A 26,731-nucleotide genomic window follows, 5' to 3' on the forward strand; every position below is an offset into this window, starting at 1 on the left:
TAATCCATGACATAAACTCAGGCCAGTCAGGACAAATCTTTTCTGCCAAGTCTGAACCTCCTGGAAGAGAGACATGAGCTAAGGTGTGTCTTGACGCAGCCAGAACGAGCATGAAACAAATGTTGCACAGACTTGATTCAAATGATTCAATGGCCATGTAGAGTGAGATGAGATGCGTCATATGCAATAATGTGCCAAGGTGTGTATAAGGTTTACATGACAGGGGCTTTTTGGGGCTGTGTTTATGCCTCTCAGTTTTCTCTGGAGATCATTCCTAGAATGTGCCTGTGCATGTAGTTCAAGGATTAAGTGATTTTATATGAAATCAAAGCAAAACAAAGGAGGCCAAGTTTGCCAGATCTAACAGGCAGGCATCACAAATAAAACCTGGAGATAAGCCAAATTATGACAGAGGAGATGTTCAGAAGTAAAAAGTTCTCATGAGAGATACCAAGCAGGACTTGGGGCATCAAAGCTATACAGTATAATGCCAGCTGTAACTCTGTGACTGGACCTCTATACAGGCCTCTCAGTGTTGTGGAAAATTATTCAAATGGAGCCAAGGGCGCAAAAAGATTTGCAGCAAATGCCTCACATGACGATACCCCTGCATGTGTTGCTATGGGAACGAGGGGGCATGTGATGTGAGTGACTGTGTTGTTCAAAGGCTCCAGTCTTAAGAAACACCCCACCCCATACCACACACATGCACATGCACGCACGCACACACACACATCTGACATTGTAAACTTCCACTCCTCCATCCTCATTCCTATTATCAGTGTTACTGAAGTTTTTCTCCAGGGTCACCTAGGAAAGGAAGTTATGAGTCATATTGCTCCCTGAAAGTGAGACTTACCTTATCAGATAAAACTGATGTTGACAACGCTTTTCATTGAGGTCATAACCTGTATCAGAAAAAAAGGTATGAAATTGCAACATGTTATTTCAATGAAAAAGATATAATAACAAAAAAAATGTAACCTCTTAAATAAAAACTTAGGCTGTGGCTGAAAATATTATTTTTTATTCATTTGGGCCACATTAAATATTTGTGAGTGCTGTTGTTTTGTTTGTTTTTGGATCCTCACCTCTATACATTGTTTAAGATTTTTGGAGTTTTGTATGCTGCTATTTTTCATCATAAGTGGGAATATGTTACAATGAGGGGGCCCGCCCAGACCAAATTGTGCCCCCAAAAGTGTTTGGCTGGCCCTCATTATTCCCATCTTAACTTCAAATAAACCTCTTTACTTAATAACATCAAACTACGTTTGGAGAGAAAAAAAAAAGTGTTTGAGATTTATTCCTAAATTTTCTAATTCCGTGCCCAAATAACATATTTTCCATCACCTTTACGCTACATTAAAATGTTAAAACAAATAAAACTGAAGCTAAGGCAGGTAAAACAAGTGACTAATCCTATCAATTGTTTTTTCTGAGGACAAAAAAAAAAAAAAAAAAAAACATACCATGACTGCCCACAGACGACGTTTGTACGTCAAGTACCCAGAACGTGGAGATTTGGTCGACGACTCACTGTTCTGTCACAGGGAAAAGAGGCGGGTCTACAGATTGCAACAAGTGTTTTGGGGTGCCTGGGAGGTAGATATCTCTGGGCATTAGGTTTGAGGACGGTCTTTGCAACTTTGGAGAGGAAGGGTGAGCGCGCTTCCAGACCATTACGCAGTGAGCGTCTTTGGATATAAGAGAAAAAGTTGGAAGCTTGTGAAAATCCACCGACATCAACCACCATGGAGAGCGGAGGAAACATAACCCGAGACCCGAGCTGCACGATGCAGCCTCCTCTAGCCATGGAAATCATCCTCAGTGAGTAGACCGGCTTAGATACAGCGGATCAGTCCGTCAGCGGGTTTCCTCAAACATTTCCATCTGATGGTTCGTTACAGGGTGGTTACTCTGGATGCAGATCATATCTCATCCCAGGAATCCATCTGTATTTAGGCAGAGAGCATTAGGAGAAGAGTCGGGGAAAGAGTCTAAACTGGTGGTGATTACGGCTTGATAGATATCTATATTCCCACTTTGGGAACTAGTGGTTTCCCAGTACAGCATCCATGGTCCTCTTGCTTCTTTAATGGTCTGAAGTGAAAGTCGACAGAGATTTCTCTTCATTTTAAGAATTAGATCAGACCTATTTAAATTCACCAGACTTACATTCTCTATGTAAATATAATAATAATAAGATTTTTGCTGTAGATTATTCTCAAAAGCCCTGCTAGATTCTCAGCTTTTTAAAAATGTTCACAAACATAAACACAAAGTGAGGTTAGTGTTCACACAGGCAGCCCATTGACTTGTTCAGACAGATCTCACTTATTATTATATTTTCATCAAATTATCAAGATAATCCAGTAATCCATATCACCAGGTTTTATTGTAAATTCACTTTTAGGCTTCTGACTCATAATCCACTTCACTTTGCTTTTCACTGCTCATAAACACTCCTCAGATGTTTTGGCAGCCTGACGTCTGCAGTAGCGCAGAGAGAAAATCTACTTAAATAGGTTTTACAATATTTCAATGACTTAAATCCTAATAAATCACTGAATAAGTCATAATAAATGTGTTTACATGAAAGTGCGGTAAAGAAGGCTTTTTTTGAAACTGGGGATTCTTCCTTAATAACATTTTTTTTTAAAGATGCTCATGAAGATTTTGTTTGCCATTTGGCTTGTGTAAATTATTTTCTTTTTAAATGTGTTCTTTAAGAAAATAATATTTTCTTCATTATGATAAAGACCAAATGTGTTTTAAAGATTACTCACACTGTACCATTACATTAATGATTATGCTTAATCAACAAAGCACCTTTTTTTCTTTTTTTTAGAAAAATAACTTTTAAATGTTTTTTTCTCATTTTAATATACTCACTATATATTGCTGAATGCAAGGGCGTAGGTTTTATTTCAACACTGGGGGGGGGTCACATGTGTAAGGGGGCTATGGGGGCCTTCTGGTGGAAAATGTAGGTGCTCATCACATGCTTAATTTCTTGCATTATGGTAAAAAAAAAATGCGGCAATATGTGCCTTTTCTGCTTCAATTTATGTGTAAATGTCTTGAATTTTACCTCAGTAAAAAACTGTCACTTTCTTTTTTTTATATCGGGGAGACACATTTATTTATATACTTTTTTTAAACTCAGAGCTGTTGAGGAAAACCCTCCTTTCAATGGCGCACATGTTCTAAACATCGAGGGGGACCCAAAGTCTACATCCATGGCCAAATACATACTGTAGTGATCAGTCAATTGGCTGGGCCAGTAAATATACAGATTATTACAGGTATATTGTATTTGCATGTACTGTATGTCAGCCAATAAATAACAAGAAATCACAGTACCAAAATCCTCAGTGAGCTTCGATAAGTTTATTTTTGGCTGTGAAATGTCCAGATCACTAGTCACAATTCTTTAAAACCCAAGTTTAAGGGATTCTTCTTGAGTTTTGTGTTTCTGTAGAACAAATTGGCCAATCCATCTTTATCGCATTTCTTTAACTCCCAGACATTGATCTTGGTATCAGCCTCAATCATGCCGTACTGGTTGGGCCATAGCTTTGATGGGGAAACTTCTCTCGAGTGCCATCTGGATCTGTTTTGCGAGCAAAAAAAGATCTTAAAGCTAAACATGTGTGGTTACATAACATGTCAAATGTTTAAGAATAGAACCCACAGAAGTCATTACAGTAGACAAAGGAACAAAGAAAAAAACATTATCAGAATTTAGGAATAATTCAAAAAGGTTGTCGTGTCAGTTAGACACATGATTTTTAAAGTAACTGAATAAACAACATGAGGGAAAGTGACCACCTTTACAGGAACCAGCCATCAAAGAAGGAATGGTTGTTTGTGTGGTTGTGTGTATGTTTGTGTACTGATACCGCTAATGGCTTCAGATGCCAGAGAATAAATGATGCAGATTGCCACAATACTGACAATTTCTGGCAACATGCTGAAACAATTTACTCAACCTTTCCTCCTGCTCTTTGTTTCCTACCTAAAGCATTGTCGTCATCTATATGTTCCTCTATCTGAAACATATTTCCTCTACATTTTTCTCTGGAAATGTCACACTGTTTCTTTCTTAATCTGTGCACAATCCCTCCCACATGCACTGACCGATTATGACTGTCTTAGCATCACAGGGAAAGTTTTGCAAAACACTGTCTCTCATCATACCGCCAAATACTTGTTTCCTCGTCTTTGGCTGTGAGTTCTGTTTCTTAGTAATCATTGATTTTGCAAAGCTTATCAAGCTTGCATATATCATATGGCATGATGAAAACACATGTCTGTGCTAACAGTCTGCGTTTGATTTTCCTGTGTTGCTGTTTTCATTTTTGTATCGATTCAACATCAACTTTGAAGCACTGTTGACTTTTTGTACGTCAAAGAAATACAATTAAGGGGAGTTTACACTCAGTTCTGGGCTACTATCAGTATTTGATTAATCCTTAAAATATGATTGTCACATTATTTGTTAAAGTGATCAAATACATATTTGCTTATCCTCCGGTTATCATAGGTTTAAAGGACCAGTATGGAGGATTTAGTGTCATCTAGTGGTGAGGTTTCAGATTGCAACCAACTAAATACCCCTCCTTGTTACGCCTTTCTCTCAAAGCATGTAGAAGATAGTGATGGGTGGACTGATTTTTTTTCCGCAGTATTGATTCATCGAGTTGCTACATGAAAATGTCTCAAACCAAATTTTAATACTTTTTACGAAAATATGTTGTGCAATTTCTTCACGACACCCCGTTATAGTACATGCACATTTGACAGCTAGTTGCTGCCCGCCTCACAAAGCTTCTCTTCTATGCATCACCAGTCATCATGTATAGGTTGACATCAATAAAAATAAAATATTAATTTCAATGTATTAAGCACACCACTGGTATGCAGGCCCTATAAGCTCAACAAGATGTTAGAGAAATGATACTGGGCAATGATTTTTTTGTCCTTTGAGGGGCAAATAGCAAACATCCAAGTTAAACACCCCAGTTACCCCTGCAGCCTTTTGCTGCATTCACGTGGTGTAACAGTATAACCTCACAGAGATGCTAACATGGCTTTAGACTCTGAATAGGTCATGTCGCACTCTTTATTTTGAGGTTACTTGTTATTTTCAAGCAGTAATTACTTCAGCCTGTCTGAATAAACATTTCAAGGCCAATAAAAACATCCATTACCTTTAATAAAGATGTTATCAGGTTTCAATTTCCAGTTAATGACCTGTGAGTCCAGAGTCCCAGCTCAAATTTAAAGACAGCTAATTTGTTGTAATTTCGCATCTCTCCCTCTAGATTTGGACATCTTTGGCATCGTCCTGTACTCTGTGCTTACCTTCATGGCCGCAGTGTCCATGCTGATCTACATTGAGGAGTGTATCTACATCTACAAGAAAGTGCCCGCCAATAAGAAGAGCGTAATCATCTGGGTGAATGGGGCAGCACCGGTGAGAATAACACTGAAAAAAAAAAAATGGGGATAGTTTCTGTTAAATATACAGTATATTCACATGGTGTTTCTCCTTTCTCCTCTCTCTTTCAGGTGATCGGCACCATGTCGTGTCTGGGAATGTGGATCCCGAGAGCCACCATGTTCACTGATATGACATCTGCCTGGTGGGTCTCTGTTTCTCTGCTTCTCTTTTTCCCTTTTTCTCACCTTCCATCTCTGGCTGTGCTGTATGTCCCCACAGAACCCCACAGTAAAAAATCACAGATGGGGAAACTTGATCCCCACATCCTCCTGAAGGTTTTTATAGAAAACAGCCACACTGTTGTGCAAAGTGTGACTTTCATTTTCTCTACTGATCCTGTCTCTCTTATCTTTCCTCCATTATTTCCTCCACTCATTCCTCTCTAATTGTTCTTGAGTCCTTTACCTCCCTTATTCCTTATTTGCATTTACCGTCTCTCCTCTTCTTATCTCTCTGTAGCTACTTCGCCATTGTGGTGTTCAAGTTCCTGATCCTGATGCTGGAGGAGGTGGGTGGTGACGAGGCTTTCCTGAGGCGAGCAGGGAAACATAAACTCAAAATCAGCACGGGGCCGTGCTGCTGCTGCTGCCTCTGCCTGCCATATGTCGCCATCACACGGTAAACAAACATAAACACACAGTCTGTGGTTATCATAATCAATACAACAAGCACAACAAACACTGCTCATTTCTGTGCATCACTGTGCATTTAGAAATCTGTTCCCGTTATTCTCGGCAGGAGAAGACTTAGGAGCTTTGGTATCATCAGTACAGTCTGTAGAGTAGATATAGAGTCTGTAGGTTTCATTTAACCAGTCCCAAAACCAGTACGCTTAAACCTTATTTGATACCCATCATGTGTATCGCAGCATTTAGTTACGTGATATGGTACCAGATGCCACAAGCATGTGGTATAACCCCACTTTCAAATGTTTTGGCAGCATTTTGGCAAACTGAACTGCCTTCACCACACCACAGACAGAGGTTGTAACTGGTATGTTGCATCAAGTCGAAAAATGCTAGTGGTGACTGTCTGTGAGCAAAACCATACAAATAGTCTTTTTTCTACAAGAAGGATCAAATGCAGATATTGGTTTGTTGTTTTTTTTTCCTTTTTCGGAAAACATCTGGTGGGCCAAAATGAACCTTATGGTGGACCAAGTCTGGCCTGCAGGATCTACTTTGGACAGCCTTGCTTTAATTTAGCAACATGAAGTTTATCTTTTTTTATTGCTGCTGTTCACAAAAGACTTCTAACTGCAGTTCATGTTTTCCACTTTGTTTTATATTTAATAAAAATGGAGCAGTATGAAGGAAGAGAACTATTCTTCCACCTCGGCTATCCTTAGCAAGTGTAGAGCGTTGTCATAATAGAGTTTCAGTTTTAGTTTAACATTTTGGAAAATGTGTTGTTTCCTTCTTGCTGAGAGTCACATAAGAGGATCACTACCACACTCCTATATGTTTTTTAAACATATGGCTACAGCTTAGCTTAGTTTAGCTTAGCTCAATTTAGCACAAAGACTGAAAAGGGGGAAACAGCTAGTCTGTCAAGGGTAAACTGTTTCCTAGGGTTGTATGGATTAAACTAGAAAAATATAAACTGGTAAAAAGTGAGCTTTAGTGGTGCTGGTGGGTGAACATATTTACTGCACAGCCCTGAGAGTGATATGAACCTTCTCACTGATCTGTCGGTGAGACACTGAAAAAGCTTGCCTCTTAAAATGTCAAACTGTTGTTTTAACTATATCTAAGATCACTCCCATTTGGTTTAAGGGGGAACTTTTTTTCTAAGACAGCTGAGGTCTCATAGTCCTCACTTTGATACACTGTTGCTTTAATGGAAAACTTTCAGTCTGTTCCAACCTGGTGTATTTTCCAGAAACACAGCTGACATTACAAAAAATGACTCACAGTCATTGTATTGGTCTTTTTGAGTGTCCTTGAGTGATATCATATCCGCAATAAAAGCCCACCTCACGCATGTCCAGTAAAAAAGCCTGTGTCTGAGTGAATATGCAGGGTGATGTGGTCAGCAGGCAAGTTGCTACTGATTTTGATCCTAATGGAAATTTTTTGAAACTCTGAGGGCTTTTACTTGTCATGACATGATTCATGTAGAGATCATGTTGATCTAGAAACTGCACTTGTCCCAGAACATCTGAAACATAGACAAAATTGCCACATTACACAAAAAAAATACGGTCCGCCAGTTTTAAATAAACTTGAATTATCCATTGATATGAGCAATCCCTGCATTACTGAGGTGGTAATTGCAACATCCTGCAGTACTAATTAAGTGCAGATCCTGTGCAGCTTCCACAAAAGTCAACCAGGTGTTGCTCGAGGGGTCAGATTAGTGCACTTTGATGTCGTGTTTGGTCTGTTTGAAGATTGCATAATCTCAGAGATCCTCTGTACTTATAGTATTACATTCAGAATAAATGTTAAACACTACAGGCTGAACACACTCCAGGTCGTTCAACTCTTTCAAGGCGGGGCCCAGTGTGTATCTTAGGACTCTTTACACAGCAAGCACATGTCATCATGTCACATGACATCTGTCTGAATGAATACTGGTTATGTCAGAGGTGACTGATTATTCCAGCAAGTTTTTAAAAAGTCTGCCGTCATACACTGTTTGTTGTTGTGCAATAGGTACGCTCTGTTGAGATTATGTGCGATTCTCACCAAAATGATCTGCATGCTGCTGTCAGGCAACAACAAACAATTGTGCTTATTTCTAATGCTATGCACCTCTTAAAAAGTATTTTATCGAAATAAAGACAGTTCTCACATAAAACTAGGTCGTCTATGCAGTAGAAAGATGCAAATACTTTTGAAACTGGTGCCACATGACCAGAGAAAACAAAGTAAAAGTACGCTTTTGCTTAAGAAGTAGAAAACCTACAACTACCAGAATACAGTGCACCATACCAGACCAATAAACAGTCCCGCTGGTGGGTGACGTAATGTGGACTGTGAAACAATGGTATGTTGTGTCAGCTGTGTCTCGTATTACGGTTAAAAAGTAATCTAAAAAGTTAAAAAGTAATCTGTTTCAAAAGTAATCTGTTTCAGAAAACATGCAGTAACAGAACCTTTTTTCATATTACATCAGTGCTGCTTAGGTTTACCGCTGGATCACGTTTTTTTGGTGTCCATTTTCACTGTGCATGAAGCAGTATGATACCCACTTCCTGTTCATGAACTTGAGCTATTAAAGCTTAACAGGGCATTAAAATATTTTTCTGAAAACATATTAGGAGAGAAATATACAGTGCAGTAACATAATTTAGATTTTTATTTTTTCAACGCCACCACTCTTGATCCAGCTGTATACTCTTTGTGTCTGTGGTGGCGGCATGGTTGGTGGGCAATTCAAAAATGCAGAAGTGCAGCCTGTAGGTTGAGCAACAGCCAAAGAGCCAGCCAGAGGACTTTCGCCGCAGTTCATCTGCACATACTACCCACATCATTTTGATACAAAGCTGGTTGAAAACCGGCAAAGTATCCTTTTAAGATGCATTCACTCAGTGCAAATCCTTTCACCTAAACTCTCTGTCTGTACACAGTGATTATTATGGTCAAGCCAAGGCATGCTTTGCCGCTTTCATCGATGCAGTGCTCAGTTTCCCATCCACCATGTCTTGCATGACTGCATGACAGCATGACGATTAATGTTGTTGTTGCACACAAGCACACTCAAATGTGGACATGCCTAAAGCTAATCAAGAGTGCCAAAGGCCATCCTGAAATCTTCAGAATACTCTGCAGTTAATGATCCAGGATGGGTTCACAAAGAGGGTGAATTGTTTTTTTGCTCCAATTCTAGGCGTTCTCTCTTCCTGCTCAAACTTGGATCCTTCCAGTTTGCTCTCCTGAAGATTGTCTTCACAGTCCTTTCCATTGTCCTCTATACCAACGGAACATTCAACCTTGCTGATGTGAGTTGATAACAGGGAAATAATAGAGAAACTCTCTCTCCATGCTATTGTTTATTTGTCTGTTTTCGCTATTTATATTTGATTCTTTTTCTGTGAAATGATGAGTCATACCCATTCCCGACAGTTTACTGTTGTTTGTCTGTAATGTTCCAGGGATGAATCTGCTGTATTCATTAAAAAAACAACAACGTTGCTCTGGATGAAGGATATATGTAAAATTTAGTATAGAAGAATGACAGTAATAATCAAGCCCCAATACCTTTTCTGACATGCAGGCAAAAGTAAAGATGGTAATGTGTAAACATCACAATTTCAATGAAACATGGGGGGATTATTTTATATACAGAGGGTTTTTGTTTCAGGGTGAAGTATTCCTAAGTGAAGGAGCAATAGAGGAGAGTAAAACAAAGGGTTACTACATCCATTTTATAGACTCTCTATAGAGCTTTAAAAATATTAGTAATATTAATCAGAAATATGGAGGAATGATGGTGCCAATTTTTTTGAAAAAAGCACATCTATCTTTTTTCTTTTTTTTCAGCAGTGCCTCATGAGTCCTTGATGTTTTGCTCACGCTGTCTCAGAATTATTCTTTTTTTTTTGTTGTTGTTGATTTTACCAACTTCCTGACTCTCCTGTTTGTATGTGACGACCTTTCAGTTGACCATCAAAGGAGCTGCTATATGGATCAACCCATTTGTGGGTATCTTGACAATCATAGCCCTGTGGCCTGTAGCAATCATATTCATGCACCTGAGGACTGCGCTGCGGACACTCAAGATCATTCCCAAGTACGCTATGTACCAGGTGAGGCACAGGAGGCGCTTTAAACACACGTACTGCACACAAACAGCTGTTTACACACATCATGGTGGGCAGTAACTAGCACTGATCATATATGCAGCTGGCTGTAAGTCAACATTTCTAATCACATGTGAGGTTATAGGGCTGTCATGAATGTTTTTTACGGCATTTAAACAGTCATATTAAACAGTGAATGTGTGTGTGTGTGTGTGTGTGTGTGTGTGTGTGTGTTTGTGTGTGTGTGTGTGTGTGTGTTTGTGTGTAGCTGGTGCTGATCCTGAGCCAGCTGCAAACAGCCATTATCAACATCTTGGCTTTGAATGGAACTATCGCCTGCACTCCGCCCTTCTCCGCTGCAGCCAGAGGATACAGTAAGTCAGCGTTCATCCAGACACAGTTCATCCATATGTTGATTAAATTAATAAAATTTAAACAAATTTTTCTCTGTCTCCATAGTGATGAGTCAGCAGCTTTTGATCCTGGAGATGTTTATCATCACACTGGTAACACGTCTGCTGTACCGCCGACAGTATGATCCTCTACCCGAAGAAGAAGACATCAACGAAAACACCAAGATGATTGCAATTCCTGAGTCTGCATGAGAATGGTCTGTGTGTGTGTGTGTGTGTGTGTGTGTGTGTGTGTGTGTGTGTGTGATTTTTATTCCCTGTGTGTATTGATTAAGAGATTATATATGTCCATATGAATAAATGTAATATGAATACATGTAAATGTATCTTGTGAGTGTTCTTCTTCTTTTTTTTTTTTTTTAAACCTGTCCTGTTCGGCAGGTTAGGCATGCAGTATGAGAGGTCTGGATGCCTTGAGGTGCCATAACAGATTTGCTCTGCAAAGGAGGAGTCTGATATACTTCTTCCTGTTGCAGTCTGCACTGAGATTTATTGGCAAGGCTACCGGACAGCACAACGTTTGAGTGGATAGGGAGAGAGAAAACAGAGAGGTTGGGGGACACAGAAGGGAGGGAAAGACACAACAGACAACAAAAACAACAGCAACAACAACAACAATGAAAATAAAAACAATGACAACAATGCTAACTACAATAATGATAGCTGCAAATATTTACAACAGTATTAACAGTGGAAGCAGGAAGAAAATGAGTAAGTAAAAAAGAGAAAAAGAAAAAGAAAGAAAAAACAAAAAAACAGATTGCATAAATACTTACCCAAAATAACTTTGACATGGATAACATCAACATTTGTAACTGTTGTACGTGTGTGATTGTATAACAGTTGTGTGCTGTGCGTGTGTGTGTGTGAGGGTTTGTCATTGGATGTGGTTTGTAGTTGACGGGGGGGCCGCAACAACATCCCCCAAACTCCCAGGGGCAAGTAGGCCAAGACCCAAGCCACCAGAGCACCCAACAGCCCCCCAGAACACGACAGATCCAACACCCCTCAGCCGGGGGTCGCCTTGTGAGTGTTCCTCAAGGGGTGCAATCCTTAATGAAACCATTTGATTGACAGCAAGCGGCGGATTGGGAACAAAATTTGGTCCTGGCATTGTCCTCTGGACCAGGTGCCGTTACAGAGTTTGCCACTGTCTTCTTTTTGTCTTTTAGCTCCTTTCTCCATCTAACATGTATTTTCATTCTACTTATTCTGCTCTTTGTCTTGTTTTCATTTATTTACGGTTTGACCTCTCATGTTTGACCTTTGACATTTCAAGATGGACCGAACCGTTGTGCCACTGCACCTGCATTACAGTATAGGTAGGCTACTGACAATTTTGGGACCATGTAACCCCTAATCAGATAATCTGTCCCAACATCAAGTGGGCCACAGCTGGCAGCTCTATCTTTTTCTGTCTGTCAGTATTGCTAATGGTGGCCAGCAAATCACACCAGAAATCAAAGTGTCATTTAAATTAGTTTTTTACCAAAAAAGAGATCAGGCACATATATGTAGAGTTTTGTTTTTTTTTCGTAATGCTTTATATCAGTTTATATCATATAATTTCCAAGGAGGTTTCATTTTTGTTATGACTACAGAGGAAATGAAGAGAAGATTTGCCGATACTTGAGATTTGTGTTCAGTCGTCGATTTCTAGAGGTATTTTCTTCAAGGGATAAACTAAACATTGTTTTATTATTAATATATAAACAGAAATTTGATTTACCATGTAAGCTAAATTGCATGTCTGCTGGTTGGCAATGCTGACATTTTTCAGCCAACCTGCAGTGCACTGACTAAGAGACTTTCCAAGTTTAACAATTGAAGAACAAAATTACTATTCTTTAAATTTACAGTTACATATCAAATTCTAGATTTCAAGCAATAATAGTGCTATTATTACATAAATGATGACAAACTGCCTTTGCATTTGTATTCTGTTACAACCACTGGACCTTTACTGACACTATTACTATGCACAGTGTAAGCATTTTAAAGATCAAATTGCACTCTGTGGTGCCATTTGCTACAGTACCGTCAGTTTTCACATTCACCTGCATTTTATTCTTTAAATCTTTTGCCGCTAGGTGGCAGCAGAAACCAAAATCTAGTAGATTTCCATCATCTGCAGTAAAACTGTGTTTGATTGGAGTCTCAGTATCATCACCTGTCTGTTCTTATTACTGTAACAGGTAGTGATATGACAGCTGCTCTCCCACAGTCCAATGAGAAATACTGCCAGTCATAAGAACACAGCTTATATCTCTTCACATGTATACGAGGCTGCGTATAAACAAGGTAATGTAAAGGATGTTGATCGACACACAGTCGTCCAATAGGGTTGTTGCTGTTTCCTTCTTCCTGGTTTTAAGCCAATCATCGTTGTGCATCAACAAGCCAGGGACAAGTGCGGTTGAGTCGAGACTTTCCAATGTACGTGCAGCCAAAAAACGTCAAGTGTGTCCTAAAAGGCAGGAAGTATCAAGGTGTGTCCTTCAAAATAAAATAGCTGTACAGAGACTCTAAGACATTGATCCTTAAAACTGGCTGAGTGGACACAAGTCAGTCTTTTGACAAATGGGTCTCAATGATATTGTGACTTGTGACTTCAAATAAATGCTTTTCCAGGAGGTCAGAGGTTAAATGATCCTGTTTTTTTCTGGAACATGCCACCTATAGATATCAGAGAAGCCACCTCGCTAAATATTTTTAAAAGAATATTAAAAACCTACCTTTTTTACTTTAAACTTTAACCAGCGCTGACTTAACTGCTTGCATTTTGCTTCACACTTATGCACTGCTGCACCTCTTTGAAATGTTGCATTTTCCTTAATTTTCTGCATTTTATAAGCTCTATTTTTAGCTTTATTTTTTATTAATATTATCTCAGTGAGTTATATTTTTCACCTTATGTTATGTATTCTGTACATTCTATTTTTATCCTTATTTTTTAATCTTACTTTTATTGGTATTATCAAGTGGGTTTTATTCATGTGAAGATGCATTCTATGTATTCTACTCTTACTTTTACATGCAGGTTTTATTATGTCATTATGTCCTCTATGTCTTATCATGTGAAGTACTTGGTGCATGTAATTTCCTTGTTGTAAAGCACATTGGGCTGCATTTCTTGTATGAAAGGTGCATATCATTATCATAATTATTATTATTATTATTATTAGTATTATAACTACTACTACTATTATGCTATCATTATAGAAACATGGCAACCCAAACATTTTTCTTATAAATTGGTTTTTAGGTAGAAATCTATGTGCACATTAGTTATCAACATTAATTAAGCTAATATAAACAATTTACAAAAGATGCCACCTGAAAAAGTATCAAATTTACTACTTAGTCGTTCCAATTATTATTCCCAATACTTTTCACATTAGCTGAATTTGACAGTTTTATTTTGAAAACCCGGAACAGGAAGTTGATGTTTGATTCCGGCTAGCTTGAAAGTGTTGAGCTCCCGTGAGTGTCCAACAATGTAGACCCAGGAAGCCCTCTTGAGAGCAAATTGTTTGTGTCCTATCTGGACCCTTATGGACATTTATTCATCACTCGGTGTCGTGTCCTCCGGAGGCCGGGCTGGGACAGATGTGGACGCCGACGAGAGAGGAGGACTGTCCGTGTGTCTGTCAGCAGCACCGGGGATGAAATGCTCGCGTTTTTTCTGAATCTCATTCTCTCGGTCGCATCCAGGCATCATCATTAAACTTTCAAAATGAGGATTTTCGTGTCTCTGCTGAAAAACACAAACCCCAAAATCGAGTATTACTCCAGATTTTCTCCTTCTCCGCTCTCCATTAAGCAGTTTTTGGATTTTGGTGAGTATCAAAGCATTGATATCTTAAAGGAAGGGCTCGCTGATAAGGAAGACAACCAGGGGCCTTGTATTTTACAATTTTCTTCACTGTTTCTATCAAGTTGAAGTGTCACAGGCAGTCTCTGAATTGTTATTAATAGTAGAAGTCTCCTCCAAGCTGCCATGAAACATTATACTCAGTTATGGTCACATGGCGTCTGAATTTGGTGTTTAATGTCACTACCATGACAGCACAAACAGTCCTGTGTACTCTGATGGCAGCTCTCTGTTGCAGGTTTGTTTACTATGTGGACATGTGACACACTGCTTAATCCACGCAGGTATTGTCACTGCAGCATTATGATCAGTAGAGGATGAACACCCCAGTTGTTAAATTACTCATGTTTACTCATCTTATCAGGCTTATTTCCATCCTCAGGTGCTTATTTCAGGGCATTATTCATTAGACCTCTTTTGAATCACTTCTTAAAATCCATTTTATTGACTTGCTTTGATGTGATGTCTTTTTATTCATTTCATGTTATTTATTTTACCTATTTTATCCATGTTTTATTTCCTTTGCTTGCTCTTATTGTTTTTGGCATATTTGTTTGTATTATTTTATATTAACATTTTGCATCTTGCAGCATTTGTCTGCTTTTTAAGAATTTTTATCCAAACTCTACTCCAGTTTCGTCTCGCTTGTGTTCAGTAGGACTGTTTGGCTTTCTGTTGTTGTATTGCCTTCAAAGTTTTCCATTTCTGCCTTTGATTTGTTTGTCAAAGCAGTTTATAAACTCTGCTTTTAAAGGCGCAATATAAATAAAGTTATCATTAGTAGTAGTACACCAATGAAAGTAACTTGAAAGATACATCTCCATTGTGCAGTGTTTTTTCTTTCCGCATGTTGTGTCAATAATTGTACAACACTCTGACGTGAGACTTGAAACACAAGATGACACTGTAGCCAGCTACACTCAAGCCTTTTCTTAATCCATCTCTGATTAATCACAGTCATCTCTGTTACGTAATTTCTTCTCACAGCTTTGCATTGGATGTGCAAGAGCAGGAAGCGTATGCTTTGCGTTGAGCAATGCACGCCAAGGGTCTCGTTCGATCACGTCTCTGTGGGAGCAGTAGGGCAGACGGCATAGGTGTGTTTCAAAGGGGAACAAATGAGACATCATGCAAGGAGAGTCAGCAAGCTGCAGTGTGTCATCCCAGGGCTGAGTCAGTGTTTGGTGCTTTCACTACCCCATTTTATAACTGTGGAGCCTACCCTTTATATTGCTGAGTAAGGGGAAGCCGCTCCTTTGAGGAGCGACGATCGGACGTTTCCCTTCTCTCCGCCAGCTAATGTAGTTTTCACTCCAAAGACACAGAAATCTGTGTGTCTGTGTTTTTAAGTCACTCACAGGGCCACTCAGCCCAAAGAGCTTCCTGTTAGCTGTGAACATTTCTTTGCATCATAAGATCTGTTCAGAGTTTGCCATTGCTTCTTTTTTATTATCTAGAAAAACCTGAAAGCGTTTTCTTCCAACAGATTTTCACCGTGTGAAGTGTTTCTCTGTGCCAAAAAGGTTCACACGCTTCTGTGTGAATTTGGCTGGGCTGTGGAAACTACATTTTAGTTGAGCTGGGGGAAAAAAAAAAAAAAAAAAAAGCAAAGTCATTGTTGTTTTTGTGAAAGACTTTCATCATTACACCACAGACAGTTTTTCCTGTTTAGTTCTAAAACATAAATCGTCTTAACCTTTCCATGACTCTGTCTCTGTAGCAAGATTCATGATTTCCTTATACAGCGAATGTTGGCGGGCACTAAATATGTTTCCAGCCAGTTAGCAGAATTTAAAGTATCATATTAAAGGTTGCAAAATGAAACTGCTCCCAACCAGATGCTTATATTTTAGCTGGTGTGTTTGCTTCCTCTACCAGTCACATGTGAAATCTTTTTTTATTCACGTCATTGTAACAGGGTGAGAACAAAGCGTTTCAGGAATGTTTGAATAATGATAACAACTGCATTTACTCCATTATTTTTTGGAAAGGTTTGTCACGCCCAAGAGGTGTTGTGGTTTTGAAAGAAGAAAGGTGGATTTTGCAATCTATAAGCCACTATGACTAGCAAGACAAGATCCAGAATATTTTTCTTGACAGGAAAAGTTAATTCCTACAAGTGAAAACTCAACCAGAGTTTTAAGATATTTCGTTCACTTTTAATCGTGTAACTCTGACAAACAGCGATTGTTTTGTGCATCTGTGTTGCAGGTAGACATGACTTAGTTGTTTGTTGCTCATTCTGATGAACATGAAATCTCCAGAATGCACTTTGAGCATTTTTGAAAATTGGCACAGATTTTTACCTGGACTCAGTAATGAACTGGTTAGATTTTGGTGGTTAAAGGTCAAAGGTCACTGTGACCTTGTCTGTCTCATTCTTATAAACGTGATGTCTCAAGAACACCTTGAGGGAATCACTTCAGATTTGGCACAAACGTCCACTTGGACTGAAAGATATACTGACTCTATTTTGGTGGTCAAAGGTCAAGGTCTCTATGACGTTGTCTGTCTCCTTATTGTGAAGACAATATCCCAAGAACATGGGGGATTTTGGTCAAATTTGACATAACTGTCCACGTGGACTCAATGATGAACTGATCAGATTTTGTTGTTCCAAGGTCAAGGTCACTGTGGCTCTGTCTCACTCTCGTGAACACAATACCTCAGGAACACCTTGAGGTAATTTTTCAAATTTGGTTCAAACGTCCACTTGCACTCAACAGTGAGCTGATTAGAATTTAGTAGTCAAAGGTCAAGGTCGCTATGACCTCACTGTACATGCCCTTGGCCATATCTCAAGAATTCATATGCTAATTGTGACCGAATTTCACGCAAATATCTAATGGGATAAAATGATGAAGTGATAACATTTCATGAATGAATGGTCAAAGTTCAGCTTCACTTGACTTGGTAATGTTCTGCATAAACACTTTTCTAACCATAAATCAACATTACATGTTAGGAACAGAAGGGGAGATACACTGAATTACACTAATCTTGGGTGTCCACCTTGACACTATGATGATATCTCGATCTTCTGTGCTCCGTGTGAAGCATTTATGTTTTAGAATATGTAGTGTCTTTGCAGCGACATCCGAATTTGAAGTCTGGACAGACATGGCTGTAAACTATAAGTGCATTTGACTGGTCTGCAGAGGCACACAACCATAAGGCAGTAACTTTTTTTTTTTTTTCCTCAGGCAGGGACAATGCTTGTGAGAAAACATCTTACATGTTCCTGCGTAAGGAGCTGCCAGTGCGACTGGCTAACACCATGAGAGAGGTCAACCTGCTACCTGACAACCTGCTCAGCCAGCCTTCTGTCAGACTGGTGCAGAAATGGTGAGACGCTTCCTTGAGAAATACACATTATATTGCTCTCAAACAATAAGGTTTACAGTAGTGATAAGATACGGGTGTGTGTAAAAGTTGCCTTTTGACCTCTTTGTTTTATTAGGTACATGCAGAGCTTTGTTGAGCTGCTGGATTACGAGAACAGAAAGCCAGAGGACCCACACGCTTTGAATGAGTGAGTGAATATTGCCTTTATCAAAGATTCATAAGTACAATATTATGTACGGTAAGGACAGATTTGTGAGCCAGCCAGCTGTTGCATACTCGCGTAATGTCTGGAGTCTGCTGCAGCTAATCCACTTAGCACGCATAGATCTCTGCTGACTGCACAGGTAACGGTGCATATTTATACTGTAACCAAGTCTGTGTGATAAACAGACACATAACTGATAAACACAGACAGGAAATTGTATAAGGCCGTCTGCTTAGAGAGCACACTAGCAAGAACTGTTAGGGTCAGTGGAAAATGAAAGAAGCGCTCCTCCTGATCATTTTCTGGCCTTCAAAATAGCAAAAAAAGTGAAAATTGGTAATTTATAGGCAGTTTTTTTTCTGATTTTCAAATCAAGAACTTTTATTTTTGAATGAAATAATGACTTTATTTTCAACCAAAAATTAAACAAACAAAATAACAGTAGAGTGTGAGAAAAGAGGAAGGAAGAGGTAAAACCTATACATCCCTACCCCATTTCACTTTTTTCTTTGTATTATTTTAACAAATTCCCAAATTTATTTACAACTAGTGTATGAACAACCACTCCCAGTTTACTTTCCGCCCAGTTAAATTAATAAATAACTATTCCAGGTTTATTTACAATCCAAATATCCCCCAGTGTTACAAAATAAATAGAAACACCCCTAACACAACCATTCCTCATCCATATACCTGCCAAAAATATCTTGTTTTTGTTTTTTTTTTTTTAAATTGATTTATGTTCGTGCTTTGCTTCAACCCATCACCCAACCCATTCCACAATTCGAATGATAGAAATATGTGTGCGATCTCAAAGTGGCATGACAGGTTGCTCACTGATGAGTGTGTTAATAATAATTTGGGTTTATTTTCCTTCATTATATTTATTTAATTTATTTTCAGCTTCCTGGAGCTCATGATTGAGATCCGCAACCGTCACAACGATGTGGTTCCCACCATGGCTCAGGGAGTCATCGAGTACAAGGAGAAGTTTGGCTTTGACCCCTTTATCAGCAGCAACATTCAGTACTTCCTCGACCGCTTCTACACCAACCGCATCTCTTTCCGCATGCTCATCAACCAGCACAGTGAGTCTCAGTAACATACTGTCTTCATTTTTGTTACTGAGCTTTTTTCTGCAGCTGACTTTTTATTTCTGTGTCCTTCTGTGCAGCTCTCCTGTTTGGTAACGACACAAACCCTGCGCATCCAAAACACATAGGCGGTATTGATCCCACCTGCAGTGTGGCTGAAGTCGTCAGAGGTGAGTTTAAAACCGTCAGTTAACACAATCATTATAATATGTAATCATAGAGCGCAGTGCTGTTTTCTTAATCTGTGGGGATATTTTTGTCATCTATATCGGTAGAAGTCCTTAACTTTTTGTGCACAATATTGTGTTGTTCGTTTGATTTTAATGGATAAAATTGACATTTTTGCCATCACTCTAAACTCAATAACCCATAATGCCAAAGTAAAAACATTTTTGCACATTGGTTAAAAGTCAAAAACTCTCATTTAGAATTCAGACTCTTTGCTGTGGCTCTCCAAACTGTTTGCTTTTATTATCCTCAAGATGTTTCTAGAACCCGACTGGAGTTCGTCTGTGGGAAATTGAATCAATTGGATATACATGTGGTTTCAAAAGGCACACACCTCTTTATGGACATATGCTACAGTACAGTTTAATGTAAGGAAACTTAATCTTCGTTGCCAGTTTTTGTTAATTTCTTCCCTATGTTGGATCATATTCCTGCTGAAACATGTCCGGCTGTGAAGTTTGAGGTTTAGAAGCATTTATTGGTGAGTTTTCACAATAGAGAATTCAGCCGTACTATGAGGGTGCAGAGACGCCGAAATGTTTAAGACCTGGAGATGTTCCCAATCAGAGCAGACTCCTTTTTTAGGAGAGGACGCTAAAACATAGCACCTCAGACAGAGGCTGAAGGCAGGTGTTCCAGCACAGACAGTATGAGGGACATAAAGTGTTTTTCGAGTGTTAAACATGCAAACACGTTCTAGTAGAAACACAAAATACAAGTATGCACCTGAAAATGAGCCCCTTTAAATCTACTATAAAGAGTGCAAAAAAGTGAACACACTCTGAAGCCACTGAATGGGTTGAAATTTGTTGCAAATATATGCTTGGTGTTTATATGAAACAGAGACATAAAACCAGCAACTCTAAGCAGTGACACGAAACAAACAAGTTTGTCTTCACTAAACGCCGTGTTTACATAATGATAGTTTTTAAAGAATTCCAGCAGCGTGGCTCCAAAGCTGTACTCTCAGTGACCCAGCGAGGGACGGGAGCTATATTAATGACCTGCAACAGGAATCCAAATGTAAACAACCAAGATATTGTGCTGGTTCTGCTCTGACTCACATTGTTTTCCTCCGTTAGATGCCTACGACACGGCAAAGATGCTGTGTGAGAAGTACTACTTGGCAGCTCCCGATCTGAAGATTGAAGAGTTCAACAGTAAGATTTTTAATTTATTTTTTGTGCTCCATGCAATTGACTGTTTGTCCCTGTAATCTGCAGTGAAACAGTGTACTTTGTCCAGTCTGTCTAGAGCAGTGGTTTCCAACTAGTGGGTTATGGGTCCATTCTGAATGGACTGCAAGTGTCTCCCGAACATGTTTGTGAAAAACACACTTTATTCTGAATTTCTGATCCTGGGCTTTTATTTTGAAGTACTTTTTTTCTCCTGTTCAGCTGCTGTTTATTGCCCTGATCTTTGTATTATTTGTTTCTTTACAGTAATTTTATGTCACTGATCTTGAAGCAATAATATGCACTTTTTTGGCCGCAGTGCAGTTTAAGTTTGAAGTTATTGCACTATATTCTTGCAGTATGTTTCATTTCATTGTGTTCTACGCTGGCGTGTTATATACATTTTGTGGAATATGTGGTATTTTATCCTATGTTTGGACCTTGAATCAATGACTAAGGACAAAATCTGGACCCCGTGCATACACCAGTTGGGAACCACTGATCCAGAGCGTATGGGTGCAGCTTTGGCGTCCAGATTTAGCCTTGTGATGATCATAATGTTCACCATTTCATTAACTTCAAAAGACCCGGCTCCGTTTGTGATCTTCACACACCTCTTTCATTCTCGTCCTCCAGTGAAGGCCCCAAAAAAGCCCATCCAGGCGGTGTATGTACCCTCTCATCTGTTCCACATGCTGTTCGAGCTCTTCAAGGTGAGCACTGCAGCATCAGTGGCGCTAACTCAGCTAGTTAAGTGCTCTTTGAATGTAATTAAATGTGAATGTGAGTATAATTCTGCAAGGACTTGTGCTGAGCTGAGTTAATTAACTCTGTGGGTGTTTGCAGAACTCAATGAGAGCCACAGTGGAGCTTCACGAGAACAGCGAAGAGGGATTACCGCCAGTGAAGGCAAAAGTCACTCTGGGTAAAGAAGATCTCTCCGTTAAGGTAAAGCGGACACAGGTGCACACATCATTAGACAAATATTTGTGTCTTTCTTGCTCCATCTCTCTCATGTCCTGTCTTCAGATCAGCGACAGAGGAGGAGGAGTCCCTCTGAGGAAGATAGATCGTTTGTTTAACTACATGTACTCCACTGCTCCGACACCAAGCCTGGAGCCAGGAGCTGTCCCATTGGTACACTCCTAAAATTCACATCATTATCCACCCCGGTCACCATTCCAAACCTTTTTTTGCCCATACATTTGTTATACTTCTCTCACTCTCCTTCCCCTCTCCAGGCTGGTTTTGGCTACGGTTTGCCCATTTCCAGGCTCTATGCCCGATACTTCCAGGGGGACCTGAAACTCTACTCCATGGAGGGTGTTGGCACTGATGCTGTCATCTATCTGAAGGTAAAGTGAGCTGGTCAAATGTAGAGCATGTTGTAATGTATTTCTGTCTCCCGAAGTCATGACTCAGCTACGTCAGAGGCTAAAGAGATAGTTTAATATGTTGGGAAAAGCACTCATTTCTCCTTATTTGCCAAGAATTAATTTGGCATCTGTCTGTTAAAGGGTAACTTAAGTCTTTGTCAACCAGGATGCTATTTTCAAATGTTTTTGTGTCTAAGTGACTTTTTGGACCAGCAGTTTTTGAAATTGGTCCAGTATTGAGCAAGAGCGCTGCAGCTGAAAGCCACTTAACAGGCTGTAATGCAGCCGCTCAGGGCATGTTTGCACTATCTACGTGCATCATTAAAAGTGCTTGTTTTTGCCAATGGCAGGCTCAGATTGTTGTTACGAGAGTCTGATAACATCTTGGAAATGATCCCTACAGAGGAAGACCTTTTTGTTAACGAGTAAGATAGGCCTGGGATAAGGTCCAGTGGGGCTGGCGATGGTGATTTCAGAGTTGTTTCTGGTTAAACACAAAGGATCTTACTTTTCAACAAAAGTTCTGCGGAAACTTCAACCTAAAGCCTAAAACTTAACATGTTTTACCTCTTCTGTTTAATCCGTGCATTAATGGAAGTGTCACTGTTACATTGTCACTATTTTATCTGCTTATCTTTGTTTTATTTCCACTGATATGATGTTGTTATTTCTTACATTATTTTTATCGTCTTTTCTTGCATTTATTCTGATATTTTCTAAAACTTTACTCATTGAGTAATTTAACTGTTTTTCGAGATGCTTTATGAACTTTCTTGTCCACATTTTTATGCGCATTTTCTTCTTGCCTTTTTGTTTTGTTTTGTTCTAGACCTTTCTTTGTTTCGCATGTGTGTTAATGTTTATTTTTATAATACCCCCGTGTTCTTGCCTTTGCTTTTTCTGTCAAAGCACTTTGTAAACAAGTGTTTTTTAAAGTGCTATATAAATAAAGTTATAATTATGATGATTGTTATTATTATTATATTATTCATGCTAAGCTAATCGTCTCTGGCTTCAGCGTTCTATTTGGCGTCATCAAACTCTTCCTTTAAAAGTAAATAACTGTGAGTTCTTATGTTCTCCGTTTTGTTCCTGTGTTTAAAGGCCCTCTCCAGTGAGTCCTTCGAGCGTCTTCCTGTCTTCAACAAGTCAGCGTGGCGGCATTACAAGACCAGCCCCGAGGCGGACGACTGGAGCAACCCCAGCAAAGAGCCGCGTGATGCCAGCAAGTCCAAATACAAAGCCAACAGATAACTCTGCCTGACCCTGCTAGCCCCGCCCCTCTGCTGGGAGCCAAAATGGCCTCCTGCCCAGAGCATGTACGATGAAATGTTGCCTTTGGGTAATAACTTGGTTTCAGATCAGACTTGTTCTCACATTCCGGTGGTTAAAGATTCGGAAAAGATGGATGACCCTGAATTGTTTCTGTACCCAATGGCAATGACATTCATCAGCGTAGCTTTCATTGGTGTGGCATTAACGCTGGCTCTCCCAAGATGGTTTAAAATGAACCTCCAAATTATAGATTCCCTCTGTCATAATACTGACTCGATTTTCTCCCATTACTTCAGGCTAAATTCACTGCACCTCCGTCCCCTCTCACTCCGTCTCATGCAGTCTAGCCTGACTCCTCTTTGCTGAGTAGATCGCCGCTCCCCGTAGCTGAATACGCCTCGCACTGCTGAGTGTCTTTCTCACCGTCAGTGAAGGCTTGTATTCAGTTTCTCCCTTTCAAACACAAGCAGAGTCAGGGGGGGGTTTGAGTTTCAGTGCGAATTGGAAGAGGAGGAGGTTTCATTTCCTTCCTTTGGGAGACACTTTTGACTGAACGCACAAGTAGGCCAGTGTGTCATTGGCATAGCAAAGACCTGTTTGTATTGAAGCTTGGGAACACGGAAAAACAGGATTGCCTATAGATGAGAAAAAAGAAAAAAGAATAGGAAGCAATTCATCAAGTTTAAAGATGAAGAAGTTATGTTTCATCTTAAAAAGAGAAAGCCTTACTTCTAGCATATTTGATGTTTAAAAAAATCTGCCTTCAAGGCTCTACTGCAACTTGAAATTAATTTATAATGTAAGAATATTACAGAAAGAAAGTATTTTGTCTCATAGACGTTCACTGAACTCCCACCTTCATTCAGTTGACTGGCAATACTGACTTTCATCAGACATTTCTGCTTCTACGCCAGCTTTGCACCCTGATTTAAAAACTTCTAAAGGACCAAAGGAGCATCTGTAGGATGCCTAGAAAATGCCTAGTAGCTTCAGCCACACCAGCATGATGTATTGTATGAACCTGCACAGAGAGGAATGGACCTGCCACATCTTTCAAGGACTATAAAAGTGGGAATACATCATTACATCATCCTGCAAACTCATTACTCCTGCCATGGTGGATACATGCTCTCAGCTTGGACTTGTGACCCTAACAGTGCTTCATCCAGCCAGCCTCGTGACTCACTTGTTGTATTACTAACTAACCCTGACAGTCTTCTGAATGAGTTTGAAACAAAGCTTGCGTATTTTTAAAATGTACATTTTGGTTTTATTGAAGAGGACAACATTAGAAGATACAGCTGAAGTAAACAGGAAATCAACACCTGACAGTTTAATTTATTTTATTAGGGATCACAGTGAAATAGCTACCTTAGCAGGCGTTTACACTGTTGTCTTTTACTACTTATTATATTTGACATTGTAACAGAATTACTTTTAATGATTTTTCTCAAATGATTTCTAAGAGATTGTGTTTGGAAAAGTCAGCAGGGGAAAAAATTTAAGTGGCACTTATTAGGATTGTGTAATGTATTCACTTGGGGGAAAAAATTTGCCCTGTTTTTCTTAACTAACTACAAAAGTTTATCTCAGAATTTTTTAAGTTTTCATGACAAAAAATCTGTTTTTTTTCTTAATTAATTTTCTATGGAGTCCCTAAAGTCCAAAAGATGATATTTTAATTAACAAAATAATTATCTTTTGCATACAAGAAAAATTGTTCTACTCTCTCTCATGTGTAGCTCCTTTTGTCCCATGTTGTATAACTTTTAAATTGCTTTAATTATTTATTTTTTTTTTTCATTTTTACTAATTGTCTAAATTATTATAATTATCATTATCATTATTATCAGTAGTAGTAGAAGTAGTAGTAGTAGTAGTAGTAGTATTACGCAAATGACATTTCAGGAGTTTTAGCCTCTGTATTTCTCTGATCTAACGAGATAATCATCTTTAGAAAACAAACAAAAAAACCCAAACAAACAACTTTTTGTCCAATTTGCTGAAACTGTCACTGCATCCTGACAGTAGCACATGTGACAGATAATATGTGAAAAATTCAGGCCTTGTCTTGGCTCTAGTGACATTTGCCAGAATCTGACATGCCAGAAAAAAACAACCAATCAGACAAGACGTTGGTCTTCTTTGAAAGTACTAGTTAAGGCAAGTTTTGGTTGTCTGTCTTTTTCTGTTTATTTGTCTTTGTCATGGAAGCCTGCGTTGTTGACCGCGTGTATGCAAGCAATGATTGACTTGTTAGAGAGCCCTTCTGGCTCTGATTTGTTGTTTTTTATTGTTTAGGCATTGTGAATTTTTGCAAATATCATTAGGAGTACTCGGAAGGAGGCAGTAGAACCTAAATCTCACAAATCACAGATTACCTGTCATGTACTACTGACAGGAAAAAGTGAGTTTCAGCAAATATGATCAAAAGTATTCTTTATAAAAGTTACCAACTGAACCTTATTGTCAGAAAAACAGAGCAGAATTTTTTCTCTCAAGTGAACGTTACGCATCTGTAACCAATCTTTTGGTGCGTCACACCATTCGATTTTATCACATGAATCACCATCAGGAACTTTTTTGATGCACTTTACTGACCTGACATATATTTAACCTTTAAATGTCTTTCATACAATCATATTAGTGGAAGATTAAATAAAATCAGGTGGGATCCTAGTTCTGAACTTGCACTCTCAAAACTGTAATAATAGCAATATAATTTTTGGACTTTCTGAAAAAGATAAGTTTAACATAGCCCAAACCTGGCACCATATGTTAAGAATTACAATAATCTAAAATGACTTCCTTCTCTCATTTTGTTCAGCTCCATCTGATGTGAAAAGAAAGGAGTGTAGATGAAGAATTCAGAGCGGAGAGCGTCCTCATCCTGTAGGTTCTCCGCTTTTCAGCCTCACTGAACGATTTCATCACTGCCAATGCCTTTGTAACCTGCCAGTCTCACTGAGAGACCCCAGTGACAAACCTGCTGTAAAGGAAGTTTTATAGACACATTATTTAGAAACACTCGTCTTCATTTTAAATGCCTCGGTTCACCTCCTTTAATCAGTCATAATCATCACATTTAAGGACTGTTATCAAAGTTCTCATCTTTGTCAAAATTTCGATGTGTAAATTAGAGGCCCGAGGATCTTTTATCTTCAGTAGTCGTCGACCTTTACTGTAAAAGACCATCTCTGTACCTCTGGTATTTTAGAAGATATTATGTACATAACTATAAATAATGTGTTTGCTGTACATGCAGCCAGTGTGGAGTGATCACTGTTTCCATCCTACTGTACCTCCAGCTTAAACAAATGTATTTGTATGCATGAACTCCTCACTGTGGAGGCGCTCATGCAAAGATATGCAATTAATGCAATGTAAACATATACCAAAAAAAGGTGATAAGAGCAGTCTGATAATGTGATTTAGCATGAGATCAACTTGTCAAACCAGACAATAAAGAAAACTGCTGTCGTGTGTGAGC

The 26,731-nt window shown here is 39.0% G+C and overlaps 2 protein-coding genes across 3 annotated transcripts; both read left to right on the plus strand.

The window, feature by feature from the left end:
• The first annotated feature begins 1,595 nt into the window (after window positions 1–1,595).
• Window positions 1,596–10,995, plus strand: slc51a (solute carrier family 51 member A). Its single transcript, XM_042510446.2, has 8 exons — window positions 1,596–1,830; window positions 5,331–5,482; window positions 5,578–5,651; window positions 5,969–6,127; window positions 9,344–9,455; window positions 10,116–10,262; window positions 10,525–10,630; window positions 10,716–10,995. Exons 1-8 carry the CDS (start codon window positions 1,755–1,757, stop codon window positions 10,859–10,861), a joined length of 972 nt encoding a protein of 323 aa, XP_042366380.2. The 5' UTR covers window positions 1,596–1,754; the 3' UTR covers window positions 10,862–10,995.
• A 3,125-nt stretch (window positions 10,996–14,120) lies between these two features.
• pdk3a (pyruvate dehydrogenase kinase, isozyme 3a) lies at window positions 14,121–26,724 on the plus strand. 2 transcript variants are annotated; one of them, XR_015775317.1, is made up of 12 exons: window positions 14,121–14,508; window positions 17,747–17,888; window positions 18,004–18,075; window positions 18,997–19,181; window positions 19,268–19,357; window positions 20,498–20,575; window positions 21,227–21,303; window positions 21,437–21,538; window positions 21,620–21,727; window positions 21,832–21,945; window positions 23,071–23,285; window positions 26,069–26,724. XR_015775317.1 is itself a non-coding variant. In XM_088071775.1 (12 exons), the coding sequence occupies exons 1-12, from the start codon at window positions 14,406–14,408 to the stop codon at window positions 26,101–26,103; spliced, it is 1,227 nt and encodes a 408-aa protein (XP_087927901.1). In that variant the 5' UTR covers window positions 14,121–14,405; the 3' UTR covers window positions 26,104–26,724. The 2 variants fall into 2 exon arrangements, 1 of the variants encoding a protein (XP_087927901.1); XM_088071775.1 differs by having other exon boundaries at window positions 23,071–23,191.
• The last annotated feature ends 7 nt before the right edge of the window (window positions 26,725–26,731 follow it).

The sequence above is a fragment of the Plectropomus leopardus genome, chromosome 21, assembly GCF_026936395.1.
Source record: "Plectropomus leopardus strain MGB_pleo_1.0 chromosome 21, ASM2693639v1, whole genome shotgun sequence".
In the NCBI taxonomy this organism is placed as follows: domain Eukaryota; kingdom Metazoa; phylum Chordata; class Actinopteri; order Perciformes; family Serranidae; genus Plectropomus; species Plectropomus leopardus.